Source organism: Ciconia boyciana, chromosome 30 (assembly GCF_034638445.1).
Source record: "Ciconia boyciana chromosome 30, ASM3463844v1, whole genome shotgun sequence".
NCBI lineage: Eukaryota > Metazoa > Chordata > Aves > Ciconiiformes > Ciconiidae > Ciconia > Ciconia boyciana.
The window spans coordinates 936,947-953,191 of NC_132963.1; the positions used below are offsets into that span (position 1 = coordinate 936,947).

Consider the following 16,245-nt stretch of genomic DNA (forward strand, 5'->3'; position numbering starts at 1 on the left):
CCATGGCCACCTCGTGACCTTCCCATGGCCGCCTCATGGCCACCTCATGGCCACCCCATGACCACCCCATGATCGCCCCATGGCCACCCCCTGACCACCTCATGGCCACCTTGTGACCACCTCATGGCCACCCCATGGCCACCCCATGGCCGCCCCATGGCCACCTCATGGCCACCCCATGACCACCCCATGACCACCCCATGATCGCCCCATGGCCACCCCTGACCACCTCATGGCCACCTTGTGACCACCTCATGGCCACCCCATGGCCACCCCATGGCCGCCCCATGGCCACCTCATGGCCACCCCATGACCACCCCATGACCACCCCATGATCGCCCCATGGCCACCCCCTGACCACCTCATGGCCACCTTGTGACCACCTCATGGCCACCCCATGGCCACCCCATGGCCGCCCCATGGCCACCTCATGGCTGCCCCATGACCACCTTATGGCCGCCCCATGGCCACCCCATGGCCACCCCATGACCGCCTCATGGCTGCCTCATGGCCACCTCATGGCCACCCCATGGCCACCCCATGACCGCCTCATGGCTGCCTCATGGCCGCCCTGTGACCTCCCCACGGCCACCTCATGGCCACCCCATGGCTGCCCCATGACCACCCCATAGCCACCTCGTGACCACCCCATGGCCGCCCCATGACGACCCCATGGCCACCCCATGACGACCCCATGGCCACCCCATGGCCGCCCACGCCGTGGGGCTGGGGGGACGAGGGGGGGTGGGGTGTGAACGTGGCACCTGCGCTGGGAATGTACCAAGCAAACACGGGGGGGGCCCTACCCAGCCCCCGTTAATAATTAACGCCGAGCCTTGATAGCGGGGGCACCCAGCGCCCCCAGCCCCACGCCCCGGCCCCCCACCATGGCAGCCCCGCGCTTCCTCCTCTTCCTCCTCTTCCTCCTCCTGGCGCTGGGGACCCCGGTGAGAGGTTGGGGGGAGAGGGGGTTGGGGGCGGTGGGGGAGTCCCCAAGGTGGGGGTGGAATGCGGGGAGGTCCCCATGGTGCGGGGGGTGCAGGGGGTGCCTGGGGGCCCAGGGTGGGGCTGGGGGTGCAGGGGGTCCCTGGGGTGGGGTTGGGGTGCGGGGGTCCCCAGGGTGTGTGTGGGGTGCAGGGGGTCCCTGGAGAGCCAAGGGTGGGGCTGGGGGTGCAGGGGGTCCCCAAGGTGGGGGTGGGGAGGTCCCAGGGGGGTCCCATTACCCCCCCACCCAACACCCACCCACTCCCCCGCCCCCTCAGCCTGGCCGTGGGGCGAGCGGATCCTGGGGGGCAGCGAGTGCCCCACATGGGCGCACCCCGGCCTCGTCCTGCTCTTCTACTTCGACCTGCAGCAATGTGGGGGGGCCCTGCTCAGCACCCAGTGGGTGCTCACGGCCGCCCACTGCCAGACCAGGTGGGCAGGGGGGCACTGGGAGGCACTGGGAGGCACTGGGAGGCGCTGGGAGGGGAATTGGGGGCACTGGGAGGAAGACTGGGAGCACTGGGAGGGATACTGGGAGCACTGGGAGCCCTGCTCAGCACCCAGTGGGTGCTCACGGCCGCCCACTGCCAGACCAGGTGGGCAGGGGGGCACTGGGAGGCACTGGGAGGCGCTGGGAGGTGCTGGGAGGGAATTGGGGGCACTGGGAGGAACACTGGGAGCACTGGGAGGGATACTGGGAGCACTGGGAGCCCTGCTCAGCACCCAGTGGGTGCTCACGGCCACCCACTGCCAGACCAGGTGGGCAGGGGGGCACTGGGAGGCACTGGGAGGCACTGGGAGGCGCTGGGAGGGGAATTGGGGGCACTGGGAGGAAGACTGGGAGCACTGGGAGGGATACTGGGAGCACTGGGAGCCCTGCTCAGCACCCAGTGGGTGCTCACGGCCGCCCACTGCCAGACCAGGTGGGCAGGGGGGCACTGGGAGGCACTGGGAGGCGCTGGGAGGTGCTGGGAGGGGAATTGGGGGCACTGGGAGGAACACTGGGAGCACTGGGAGGGATACTGGGAGCACTGGGAGCCCTGCTCAGCACCCAGTGGGTGCTCACGGCCACCCACTGCCAGACCAGGTGGGCAGGGGGGCACTGGGAGGCACTGGGAGGCACTGGGAGGTGCTGGGAGGGGAATTGGGGGCACTGGGAGGAAGACTGGGAGCACTGGGAGGGATACTGGGAGCACTGGGAGCCCTGCTCAGCACCCAGTGGGTGCTCACGGCCGCCCACTGCCAGACCAGGTGGGCAGGGGGGCACTGGGAGGCACTGGGAGGGGAATTGGGGGCACTGGGAGGAACACTGGGAGCACTGGGAGGGATACTGGGAGCACTGGGAGGGATACTGGAAAGCACTGGGAGCCCTGCTCAGCACCCAGTGGGTGCTCACGGCCGCCCACTGCCAGACCAGGTGGGCAGGGGGGCACTGGGAGGCACTGGGAGGCACTGGGAGGCACTGGGATGGACTGGGAGGGAATTGGGGGCACTGGGAGGAACACTGGGAGCACTGGGAGGGATACTGGGAGCACTGGGAGCCCTGCTCAGCACGCAGTGGGTGCTCACGGCCGCCCACTGCCAGACCAGGTGGGCAGGGGGGCACTGGGAGGCACTGGGAGGCGCTGGGAGGTGCTGGGAGGGGAATTGGGGGCACTGGGAGGAACACTGGGAGCACTGGGAGGGATACTGGGAGCACTGGGAGCCCTGCTCAGCACCCAGTGGGTGCTCACGGCCGCCCACTGCCAGACCAGGTGGGCAGGGGGGCACTGGGAGGCACTGGGAGGCACTGGGAGGCGCTGGGAGGTGCTGGGAGGGGAATTGGGGGCACTGGGAGGAACACTGGGAGCACTGGGAGGGATACTGGGAGCACTGGGAGTGGAACTGGAAAGCACTGGGAGCCCTGCTCAGCACCCAGTGGGTGCTCACGGCCGCCCACTGCCAGACCAGGTGGGCAGGGGGGCACTGGGAGGCACTGGGAGGCACTGGGAGGCGCTGGGAGGTGCTGGGAGGGGAATTGGGGGCACTGGGAGGAACACTGGGAGCACTGGGAGGGATACTGGGAGCACTGGGAGGGATACTGGGAGCACTGGGAGCCCTGCTCAGCACCCAGTGGGTGCTCACGGCCGCCCACTGCCAGACCAGGTGGGCAGGGGGGCACTGGGAGGCACTGGAAGGCACTGGGAGGCGCTGGGAGGTGCTGGGAGGGGAATTGGGGGCACTGGGAGGAACACTGGGAGCACTGGGAGGGATACTGGGAGCACTGGGAGCCCTGCTCAGCACCCAGTGGGTGCTCACGGCCGCCTACTGCCAGACCAGGTGGGCAGGGGGGCACTGGGAGGCACTGGGAGGCGCTGGGAGGTGCTGGGAGGGGAATTGGGGGCACTGGGAGGAACACTGGGAGCACTGGGAGGGATACTGGGAGCACTGGGAGTGGAACTGGAAAGCACTGGGAGCCCTGCTCAGCACCCAGTGGGTGCTCACGGCCGCCCACTGCCAGACCAGGTGGGCAGGGGGGCACTGGGAGACACTGGGAATGGGACTGGGGGCATTGGGAGCTCTGGGAGGAACTGGGAGCACTGGGAGCGGCACTGGGGGCATTGGGAGGGACACTGGGAGCACTGGGAGGCACTGGGAATGGGACTGGGGCTCTTGGGAGTGGAATTGGGGGCACTGGGAGGGGCACTGGAGGCACTGGGAGAGATACTGGGAGGACTGGGAGGCAGTGGGAATAGGACTGGGGCTCTTGGGAGGGGAACTGGGGGCACTGGGAGGCAGCGGGAATGGGACTGGGAATAGGACCGGGAGCACTGGGAGGCACTGGGAATGGCCCTGGGGCTCTTGGGTGGGGAACTGGGGACACTGGGAGGCACTGGGAGGACCACTGGGGCTCTTGGGAGGGCAACTGGGAGCATTGGGATCACTGGGAGGGCGACTGGGAGCACTGGGAGCCCTGCTCAGCACCCAGTGGGTGCTCATGGCCACCCACTGCCAGACCAGGTGGGCAGGGGGGCACTGGGAGGCACTGGGAGGCACTGGGAGGCGCTGGGAGGGGAATTGGGGGCACTGGGAGGAACACTGGGAGCACTGGGAGGGATACTGGGAGCACTGGGAGCCCTGCTCAGCACCCAGTGGGTGCTCACGGCCGCCCACCGCCAGACCAGGTGGGCAGGGGGGCACTGGGAGGCACTGGGGGGCACTGGGAGGCGCTGGGAGGTGCTGGGAGGGAATTGGGGGCACTGGGAGGAACACTGGGAGCACTGGGAGGGATACTGGGAGCACTGGGAGTGGAACTGGAAAGCACTGGGAGCCCTGCTCAGCACCCAGTGGGTGCTCACGGCCGCCCACTGCCAGACCAGGTGGGCAGGGGGCACTGGGAGGCACTGGGAGGCACTGGGAGGCGCTGGGAGGTGCTGGGAGGGGAATTGGGGGCACTGGGAGGAAGACTGGGAGCACTGGGAGGGATACTGGGAGCACTGGGAGGGATACTGGGAGCACTGGGAGCCCTGCTCAGCACCCAGTGGGTGCTCACGGCCGCCCACTGCCAGACCAGGTGGGCAGGGGGGCACTGGGAGGCACTGGGAGGCACTGGGAGGCGCTGGGAGGTGCTGGGAGGGGAATTGGGGGCACTGGGAGGAACACTGGGAGCACTGGGAGGGATACTGGGAGCACTGGGAGTGGAACTGGAAAGCACTGGGAGCCCTGCTCAGCACCCAGTGAGTGCTCACGGCCGCCCACTGCCAGACCAGGTGGGCAGGGGGGCACTGGGAGACACTGGGAATGGGACTGGGGGCATTGGGAGCTCTGGGAGGAACTGGGAGCACTGGGAGCGGCACTGGGGGCATTGGGAGGGACACTGGGAGCACTGGGAGGCACTGGGAATGGGACTGGGGCTCTTGGGAGTGGAATTGGGGGCACTGGGAGGGGCACTGGAGGCACTGGGAGAGATACTGGGAGGACTGGGAGGCAGTGGGAATAGGACTGGGGCTCTTGGGAGGGGAACTGGGGGCACTGGGAGGCAGCGGGAATGGGACTGGGAATAGGACCGGGAGCACTGGGAGGCACTGGGAATGGGACTGGGAATAGAACTGGGAGCACTGGAAGGCAATGGGAGCACTGGGAGGCACTGGGAATGGCCCTGGGGCTCTTGGGTGGGGAACTGGGGACACTGGGAGGCACTGGGAGGACCACTGGGGCTCTTGGGAGGGCAACTGGGAGCATTGGGATCACTGGGAGGGCGACTGGGAGCACTGGGAGCCCTGATCAGCACCCAGTGGGTGCTCATGGCCACCCACTGCCAGACCAGGTGGGCAGGGGGGCACTGGGAGGCACTGGGAGGCACTGGGAGGCGCTGGGAGGGGAATTGGGGGCACTGGGAGGAACACTGGGAGCACTGGGAGGGATACTGGGAGCACTGGGAGCCCTGCTCAGCACCCAGTGGGTGCTCACGGCCGCCCACCGCCAGACCAGGTGGGCAGGGGGGCACTGGGAGGCACTGGGAGGCACTGGGAGGCGCTGGGAGGTGCTGGGAGGGGAATTGGGGGCACTGGGAGGAACACTGGGAGCACTGGGAGGGATACTGGGAGCACTGGGAGTGGAACTGGAAAGCACTGGGAGCCCTGCTCAGCACCCAGTGGGTGCTCACGGCCGCCCACTGCCAGACCAGGTGGGCAGGGGGGCACTGGGAGGCACTGGGAGGCACTGGGAGGCGCTGGGAGGTGCTGGGAGGGGAATTGGGGCACTGGGAGGAACACTGGGAGCACTGGGAGGGATACTGGGAGCACTGGGAGGGATACTGGGAGCACTGGGAGCCCTGCTCAGCACCCAGTGGGTGCTCACGGCCGCCCACTGCCAGACCAGGTGGGCAGGGGGGCACTGGGAGGCACTGGAAGGCACTGGGAAGCGCTGGGAGGTGCTGGGAGGGGAATTGGGGGCACTGGGAGGAACACTGGGAGCACTGGGAGGGATACTGGGAGCACTGGGAGCCCTGCTCAGCACCCAGTGAGTGCTCACGGCCGCCCACTGCCAGACCAGGTGGGCAGGGGGGCACTGGGAGGCACTGGGAGGCGCTGGGAGGTGCTGGGAGGGGAATTGGGGGCACTGGGAGGAACACTGGGAGCACTGGGAGGGATACTGGGAGCACTGGGAGCCCTGCTCAGCACCCAGTGGGTGCTCACGGCCGCCCACTGCCAGACCAGGTGGGCAGGGGGGCACTGGGAGGCACTGGGAGGCACTGGGAGGCGCTGGGAGGTGCTGGGAGGGGAATTGGGGGCACTGGGAGGAACACTGGGAGCACTGGGAGGGATACTGGGAGCACTGGGAGTGGAACTGGAAAGCACTGGGAGCCCTGCTCAGCACCCAGTGAGTGCTCACGGCTGCCCACTGCCAGACCAGGTGGGCAGGGGGGCACTGGGAGACACTGGGAATGGGACTGGGGGCATTGGGAGCTCTGGGAGGAACTGGGAGCACTGGGAGCGGCACTGGGGGCATTGGGAGGGACACTGGGAGCACTGGGAGGCACTGGGAATGGGACTGGGGCTCTTGGGAGTGGAATTGGGGGCACTGGGAGGGGCACTGGAGGCACTGGGAGAGATACTGGGAGGACTGGGAGGCAGTGGGAATAGGACTGGGGCTCTTGGGAGGGGAACTGGGGGCACTGGGAGGCAGCGGGAATGGGACTGGGAATAGGACCGGGAGCACTGGGAGGCACTGGGAATGGGACTGGGAATAGAACTGGGAGCACTGGAAGGCAATGGGAGCACTGGGAGGCACTGGGAATGGCCCTGGGGCTCTTGGGTGGGGAACTGGGGACACTGGGAGGCACTGGGAGGACCACTGGGGCTCTTGGGAGGGCAACTGGGAGCATTGGGATCACTGGGAGGGCGACTGGGAGCACTGGGAGCCCTGATCAGCACCCAGTGGGTGCTCATGGCCACCCACTGCCAGACCAAGTGGGCAGGGGGGCACTGGGAGGTACTGGGAGGCACTGGGAGGGGCACTGGGGACACTGGGAGGCACTGGGAATAGGACTGGGGCTCTTGAGAGGGGGTCTGGGGGCACTGGGAGGCACTGGGAGAGACACTGGGAGCACTGGGATGCACTGGGAATGGGACTGGGGCTCTTGGGAGGGGAATTGGGGGCACTGGAGGCACTGGGAGTGATACTGGGAGCACTGGGAGCCACTGGGAGGGGAACTGGGGGCACTGGGAGGCACTGGGAGGGGCACTGGAGGCACTGGGAGAGATACTGGGAGGACTGGGAGGCACCGGGAATGGGACTGGGTCTCTTGGGAGGGGAACTGGAAGCACTGGGAGGCAGCGGGAATGGGACTGGGAATAGGACTGGGAGCACTGGGAGGCACTGGGAGCACTGGGAGGCACTGGGAATGGCCCTGGGGCTCTTGGGTGGGGAACCGGGGACACTGGGAGGCACTGGGAGGACCACTGGGGCTCTTGGGAGGGCAACTGGGAGCATTGGGATCACTGGGAGGGCGACTGGGAGCACTGGGAGCCCTGCTCAGCACCCAGTGGGTGCTCACGGCCGCCCACTGCCAGACCAGGTGGGCAGGGGGGCACTGGGAGGCACTGGGAGGCACTGGGAGGCGCTGGGAGGGGAATTGGGGGCACTGGGAGGGACACTGGGAGCACTGGGAGTGGAACTGGAAAACACTGGGAGCCCTGCTCAGCACCCAGTGGGTGCTCACGGCCGCCCACTGCCAGACCAGGTGGGCAGGGGGGCACTGGGAGGCACTGGGAGGCACTGGGAGGCGCTGGGAGGGGAATTGGGGCACTGGGAGGGACACTGGGAGCACTGGGAGGGATACTGGGAGCACTGGGAGGGATACTGGGAGCCCTGCTCAGCACCCAGTGAGTGCTCACGGCCGCCCACTGCCAGACCAGGTGGGCAGGGGGCACTGGGAGGCACTGGGAGGCACTGGGAGGCGCTGGGAGGGGAATTGGGGGCACTGGGAGGGACACTGGGAGCACTGGGAGGGATACTGGGAGCACTGGGAGGGATACTGGGAGCCCTGCTCAGCACCCAGTGGGTGCTCACGGCCGCCCACTGCCAGACCAGGTGGGCAGGGGGGCACTGGGAGGCACTGGGAGGCACTGGGAGGCGCTGGGAGGGGAATTGGGGGCACTGGGAGGGACACTGGGAGCACTGGGAGTGGAACTGGAAAACACTGGGAGCCCTGCTCAGCACCCAGTGGGTGCTCACGGCCGCCCACTGCCAGACCAGGTGGGCAGGGGGGCACTGGGAGGCACTGGGAGGCACTGGGAGGCGCTGGGAGGGGAATTGGGGCACTGGGAGGGACACTGGGAGCACAGGGAGGTATACTGGGAGCACTGGGAGGGATACTGGGAGCCCTGCTCAGCACCCAGTGGGTGCTCATGGCCACCCACTGCCAGACCAGGTGGGCAGGGGGCACTGGGAGGCACTGGGAGGCACTGGGAGGCGCTGGGAGGGGTGGGGGCACTGGGAGGGACACTGGGAGCACTGGGAGGGATACTGGGAGCACTGGGAGGGATACTGGGAGCCCTGCTCAGCACCCAGTGAGTGCTCACGGCCGCCCACTGCCAGACCAGGTGGGCAGGGGGGCACTGGGAGGCACTGGGAGGCACTGGGAGGCGCTGGGAGGGGAATTGGGGGCACTGGGAGGGACACTGGGAGCACTGGGAGGGATACTGGGAGCACTGGGAGGGATACTGGGAGCCCTGCTCAGCACCCAGTGGGTGCTCACGGCCGCCCACTGCCAGACCAGGTGGGCAGGGCGGCACTGGGAGGCACTGGGAGGCACTGGGAGGCGCTGGGAGGGGAATTGGGGGCACTGGGAGGGACACTGGGAGCACTGGGAGTGGAACTGGAAAACACTGGGAGCCCTGCTCAGCACCCAGTGGGTGCTCACGGCCGCCCACTGCCAGACCAGGTGGGCAGGGGGGCACTGGGAGGCACTGGGAGGCACTGGGAGGCGCTGGGAGGGGAATTGGGGGCACTGGGAGGGACACTGGGAGCACAGGGAGGTATACTGGGAGCACTGGGAGGGATACTGGGAGCCCTGCTCAGCACCCAGTGGGTGCTCATGGCCACCCACTGCCAGACCAGGTGGGCAGGGGGGCACTGGGAGGCACTGGGAGGCACTGGGAGGCGCTGGGAGGGGAATTGGGGGCACTGGGAGGGACACTGGGAGCACTGGGAGGGATACTGGGAGCACTGGGAGGGATACTGGGAGCCCTGCTCAGCACCCAGTGGGTGCTCACAGCCTCCCTGCCGCGTGTTTCTGGAAGGCTCTGGGCAAGGAGCCAGGAAGCGCTGGGAGGAACTGGGAGGAACTGGGAGAGGAACTGGGATGAGAACTGGGTCATCGTGACCTGTGCCCCATCCCTCCATGGTCGTGTCCCTCTTGTCCCCACCCCTCCTGTCCCCACCCCTCCTGTCCCCACCCCTCTTGTCCCCATCTCTCCATGTCCCCACCCCTCTTGTCCCCACCCCTCTTGTCCGCATCTCTCCATGTCCCCACCCTCCTGTCCCCACCCCTCTTGTCCCCATCTCTCCATGTCCCCACCCCTCTTGTCCCCACCCCTCTTGTCCCCATCTCTCCATGTCCCCACCCCTCCTGTCCCCACCCCTCTTGTCCTCATCTCTCCATGGTCGTGTCCCTCCTGTCCCCACCCCTCTTGTCCCCATCTCTCCATGTCCCCACCCCTGCTGTCCCCACCCCTCTTGTCCCCATCTCTCCATGTCCCCACCCCTCTTGTCCCCACCCCTCTTGTCCCCATCTCTCCGTGGCCATGTCCCTCTTGTCCCCACCCCTCTTGTCCCCATCTCTCCATGTCCCCACCCCTCTTGTCCCCACCCCTCTTGTCCCCATCTCTCCATGTCCCCACCCCTCTTGTCCCCACCCTCTTGTCCCCATCTCTCCATGGCCATGTCCCTCCTGTCCCCACCCCTCTTGTCCCCATCTCTCCATGGTCGTGTCCCTCCTGTCCCCACCCCTCTTGTCCCCATCTCTCCATGTCCCCACCCCTCTTGTCCCCACCCTCTTGTCCCCATCTCTCCATGTCCCCACCCCTCCTGTCCCCACCCCTCTTGTCCCCATCTCTCCATGGTCGTGTCCCTCCTGTCCCCACCCCTCTTGTCCCCATCTCTCCGTGGCCATGTCCCTCATGTCCCCCCCCTTCTTTTCCCCCCCTCTCCCTGGCCCTGTCCCTCATGTCCCCACCCCTCACATCCCCAACCCTCCATGGCCGTGTCCCTCTTGTCCCCATCCCTCTTGTCCCCATCCCTCCATGGTCATGTCCCTCTTGTCCCCATCACTCATGTCCCTGCACCTTCCTGGCCTATTTGATGTCCCTCATGTCCACGTCCCTTACGTCCCCCTCCCTCCATGGCCACGTCCCTCACATGTCCGTTCCTCGTGTCCCCATGTCTTCACAGCCACGTCTCTCACGTCCCCATCCCTCCATGGTCATCTCCTTCATGTCCCCATACCTTCATGGCCATGTCCCTTCCATCTCCATTCATCCATGAACGTGTCCCCATGTCCCCAGCCACGTCCTCCAACGTCCCCATCCCTCACGTCACCATCTCTCCATGACCATGTCCCACCACGGCCATGTCCCCCATGTCCCCAGCCATGTCCTCCAATGTCCCCATCCTTCACATCATCTCTCCATGACCATTTCCCACCATGGCCATGTCCCACCATGTCCCCAGCCATGTCCTCCAACGTCCCCATCCTTCACATCACCATCTCTCCATGGCCATGTCCCACCATGGCCATGTCCCCAGCCATGTCCTCCAACATCCCCATCCCTCACATCACCATCTCTCCATGGCCATGTCCCACCATGGCCACGTCCCACCATGGCCATGTCCCCTGTGTCCCCAGCCATGTCCTCCAACGTCCCCATCCCTCACATCACTATCCCTCCATGGCCATGTCCCCTATGTCCCTCACATCATCTCTCCATGACCGTGTCCCACCATGGCCATGTCCCCCCGTGTCCCCAGCCATGTCCTCCAACGTCCCCATCCTTCACATCACCATTTCTCCATGGCCATGTCCCACCACGGCCATGTCCCCCGTGTCCCCAGCCATGTCCTCCAATGTCCCCATCCTTCACATCATCTCTCCATGACCATGTCCCACCACGGCCATGTCCCCCATGTCCCCAGCCATGTCCTCCAACGTCCCCATCCTTCACATCATCTCTCCATGACCATGTCCCACCATGGCCATGTCCCACCATGGCCATGTCCCACATGTCCCCAGCCATGTCCTCCAACGTCCCCATCCTTCACATCATCTCTCCATGACCATGTCCCACCATGGCCACGTCCCACCATGGCCATGTCCCATGTCCCCAGCCATGTCCTCCAACGTCCCCATCCCTCACATCACTATCCCTCCATGGCCATGTCCCCTATGTCCCTCACATCATCTCTCCATGACCGTGTCCCACCATGGCCATGTCCCCCCGTGTCCCCAGCCATGTCCTCCAACGTCCCCATCCTTCACATCACCATGTCTCCATGACCATGTCCCACCATGGCCATGTCCCCCGTGTCCCCAGCCATGTCCTCCAATGTCCCCATCCTTCACATCATCTCTCCATGACCATGTCCCACCATGGCCATGTCCTACCACGGCCATGTCCCCCATGTCCCCAGCCATGTCCTCCAACGTCCCCATCCCTCACATCATCTCTCCATGACCATTTCCCACCATGGCCATGTCCCACCATGGCCATGTCCCCGTGTCCCCAGCCATGTCCTCCAATGTCCCCATCCCTCACATCATCTTTCCATGACGTGTCCCCTATGTCCCTCACATCATCTCTCCATGACCATGTCCCACCATGGCCATGTCCCCCATGTCCCCAGCCATGTCCTCCAACGTCCCCATCCTTCACATCATCTCTCCATGACCATTTCCCACCATGGCCATGTCCCACCATGGCCATGTCCCACATGTCCCCAGCCATGTCCTCCAACGTCCCCATCCTTCACATCATCTCTCCATGACCATGTCCCACCATGGCCACGTCCCACCATGGCCATGTCCCATGTCCCCAGCCATGTCCTCCAACGTCCCCATCCCTCACATCACTATCCCTCCATGGCCATGTCCCCTATGTCCCTCACATCATCTCTCCATGACCGTGTCCCACCATGGCCATGTCCCCCCGTGTCCCCAGCCATGTCCTCCAACGTCCCCATCCTTCACATCACCATGTCTCCATGACCATGTCCCACCATGGCCATGTCCCCCGTGTCCCCAGCCATGTCCTCCAATGTCCCCATCCTTCACATCATCTCTCCATGACCATGTCCCACCATGGCCATGTCCTACCACGGCCATGTCCCCCATGTCCCCAGCCATGTCCTCCAACGTCCCCATCCCTCACATCATCTCTCCATGACCATTTCCCACCATGGCCATGTCCCACCATGGCCATGTCCCCCGTGTCCCCAGCCATGTCCTCCAATGTCCCCATCCCTCACATCATCTTTCCATGACGTGTCCCCTATGTCCCTCACATCATCTCTCCATGACCATGTCCCACCATGGCCATGTCCCCCATGTCCCCAGCCATGTCCTCCAACGTCCCCATCCTTCACATCATCTCTCCATGACCATTTCCCACCATGGCCATGTCCCACCATGGCCATGTCCCCCGTGTCCCCAGCCATGTGCTCCAATGTCCCCATCCCTCACATCATCTCTCCATGACGTGTCCCCTATGTCCCTCACATCATCTCTCCGTGACCATGTCCCACCATGACCATGTCCCCAGCCATGTCCTTCCATGTCCCCAACGTGGTGCCACGTCCCTCACGTGTCCCTTGTCCCCCAGACACATCCAGGTGCGGGCAGGGGAGCACAGCCTGGTGGCGTCGACGGGGCAGGAGCAGTACGCCACGGCCGTGGAAGTGGTGGTCCACCCCGGCTTCGGCTCCGTGGACGGGGACAGCGCCTACGCCAATGACCTCATGCTGCTGCGCGTTGAGCCCCCCTTCACCATCACCCCCTACGTCCAGCCACTGGCCCTGCCCAGAAGCCCCCCGGCCACCGGCACCAACTGCACCGTCATGGGATGGGGCACCACCACCAGCCCCCAGGGTATGGGGCAACCCACGCGTTTGGGGTGGGTGGTGGCATCTCTGCAGGCCAGGAACGCAGGTGTCCAAGGGATGGACACCTCAACCTGCATTGGGTTGGGTGGTGGCATCTCTGCAGGCCAGGAACCCAGGTGTCCAAGGGATGGACACCTCAACCTGCATTGTGTTGGGTGGTGGCATCTCTGCAGGCCAGGAACGCAGGTGTCCAAGGGATGGACATCTCAACCTGCATTGGGTTGGGTGGTGGCATCTCTGCAGGCCAGGAACGCAGGTGTCCAAGGGATGGACACCTCAACCTGCATTGGGTTGGGTGGTGGCATCTCTGCAGGCCAGGAACCCAGGTGTCCAAGGGATGGACACCTCAACCTGCATTGGGTTGGGTGGTGGCATCTCTGCAGGCCAGGAACCCAGGTGTCCAAGGGATGGACACCTCAACCTGCATTGTGTTGGGTGGTGGCATCTCTGCAGGCCAGGAACGCAGGTGTCCAAGGGATGGACATCTCAACCTGCATTGGGTTGGGTGGTGGCATCTCTGCAGGCCAGGAACGCAGGTGTCCAAGGGATGGACACCTCAACCTGCATTGGGTTGGGTGGTGGCATCTCTGCAGGCCAGGAACCCAGGTGTCCAAGGGATGGACACCTCAACCTGCATTGGGTTGGGTGGTGGCATCTCTGCAGGCCAGGAACGCAGGTGTCCAAGGGATGGACACCTCAACCTTCATTGGGTTGGGTCAGGTCAACCATGCACAGAAGGGACCCAGGCGTCCGGGGCTCAAAGCCCTGGCCTGGGTTGGACACGTGTCCCCCTGTCCCAGTGTCCTTCCCCGACACCCCCCAGTGCGTGAACGTCACCGTGGTGGGTGACAACGTGTGCCAGATGATCTACGGCCGCAAAATCACCGAGGACATGTTGTGCGCCGGCGTGGCTGCGGGGGGCAAGGACTCCTGCCAGGTACCTCCAGGTCCCCCATGTCCCCTCACCACGTCCCCATGTCCCCTCACCATGTCCCACAGCCGCCATCCCTTCCCCTTGTCCCCACGTCCCATCACCTTGTCCCCACGTCCCATCACCTTGTCCCCACGTCCCACAGCCACGTCCCTTTGGTCCCCTTTGTCCCATGGGCTTTGGGACGTAGCTGTGTCCCCGTGTCCCATCACCGTGTCCCTGTGTCCCACAATCATGTCCCCATGTCCTACAGCCTCTTCCCCATGTCCCACCATCACTGGTCCCCCTCATCTCCTGGGCTTTGAGATGTAGCTGTGTCCTATCACCGTGTCCCCATGTCCCATCACCTTGTCCCCATGTCCCATCACCGTGTCCCCATGTCCCACAGCCACCTCCCTCTGGTCCCCCTTGTCCCTTGGGCTTTGAAATGTGGACACATCTGCATGTCCCATCCCTACGTACCCATCTCCTATGGCCATGTGCCTTTGGTCCCTCTGTCCCCTCGGCTTTGAGATGTGGCTATGTCCCCATGTCCCACTGCCACCACCCGTAACCACGTCCCTTGGGTCCCCTTGTCCCCTGGGCTTCAAGACATGACCACGTCCCATGGCCACATCCTCATGTCCCATGGCCACATCTCTTCAGTCCCTGCCACCCCACCGTTCCCTGGCCACCTCGCTCTGCCTGGTCCCACATCTCCAGGTCCCAAGAGCGGCCATCCCCACCGGTGGCCACGTGTCCCCCCGCCGGCCACCTCCGCCCTGGTGTCCTCCCTGGCCAGGGGCTGTGACCGAGGTCCTGTCACGGTCCCTTTTGTCCCCAGGGTGACTCAGGGGGACCCCTCATCTGCAACGGGGTCCTGCAAGGCATCGTCTCGTGGGGCGACCACCCCTGTGGGCAGGCAGGGAAGCCAGGGGTCTACAGCCAGGTCTACAACTACCTGCCATGGATCCGGGAGACAATGGGGGTGGACTGAGTCCTCCTCATCCCACCCGACCCCACCACAGAGCCACCAACCCCACCATGGAACCCAACAGGGACCATCTGACCCCACCGTGGATGGGCTGAAGCCACCAAGAAAGGCTCAAGCCCACCGCAGAGCCACCAACACCATCACGGATGGGCTGATCCCCCACAATGGATCCCCCATCTTGGTTGGGTTGACCCCATCAAGGACCAATGAACCCCACCATGGACTGACCTACCCCACCATGGACCCCACTATGGCTGGGCTGACACCAACATGGATGGGTTGGTCCTACCATGGATTCCACCATGGATGGATCGACCTCACCACAGATCCCACCACAGATGGACGGACCCCACCATGGATGGGTTGGTCCTACCATGGATTCCACCATGGATGGACTGACCTCACCACAGATCCCACCACAGATGGACGGACCCCACCATGCATGGGTTGGTCCTACCATGGATTCCACCATGGATGGACTGACCTCACCACAGATCCCACCACAGATGCACCGACCCCACCATGGATGGACCAAGACCATCATGGATGGACTGACCCAGCCACAGACCCCACCATGGATAGACCAAGCTCACCATGGATGGACCAAGCCCACCATGGATGGACTGACCCATCCACAGATCCAACCACGGATGAACCGACACCACCATGGATGGACCAACCCCACCACGGATGGACCATGCCCACCATAGATGGAGCAAGCCCACCACGGATGGACTGACCCTGCCATAGACCCCACCATGGATGGACCAAGCCCACCATGACCAGACTGACCCCACCACAGACCCCACCATGGATGGACCAGCCCCACCATAGATGGACCATGCCCACCACGGATGGACCATGCCCACCATGAATGGACTGACCCCGCCATAGATAGACCAACCCCACCATGGATGGACCAACCCCACCACAGATGGACCAACCCCACCACGGATGGACCAAACCCACCACGGATGGACCATGCCCACCATGGACGGACCAACCCCACCATGGATGGACCAACCCCACCACAGATGGACCAACCCCACCACGGATGGACCAACCCCACCACGGATGGACCATGCCCACCATGGACGGACCAACCCCACCATGGATGGACCAACCCCACCACGGATGGACCAACCCCACCACGGATGGACCAAACCCACCACGGATGGACCATGCCCACCATGGACGGACCAACCCCACCACGGATGGA

The 16,245-nt window shown here is 64.9% G+C and overlaps 1 protein-coding gene across 1 annotated transcript; it reads left to right on the forward strand.

The window, feature by feature from the left end:
- The first annotated feature begins 887 nt into the window (after positions 1–887).
- On the forward strand, positions 888–15,029 carry LOC140644975 (trypsin-like). The gene is made up of 5 exons (XM_072848165.1): positions 888–954; positions 1,263–1,416; positions 12,843–13,108; positions 13,923–14,059; positions 14,877–15,029. Exons 1-5 carry the CDS (start codon positions 888–890, stop codon positions 15,027–15,029), a joined length of 777 nt encoding a protein of 258 aa, XP_072704266.1.
- The last annotated feature ends 1,216 nt before the right edge of the window (positions 15,030–16,245 follow it).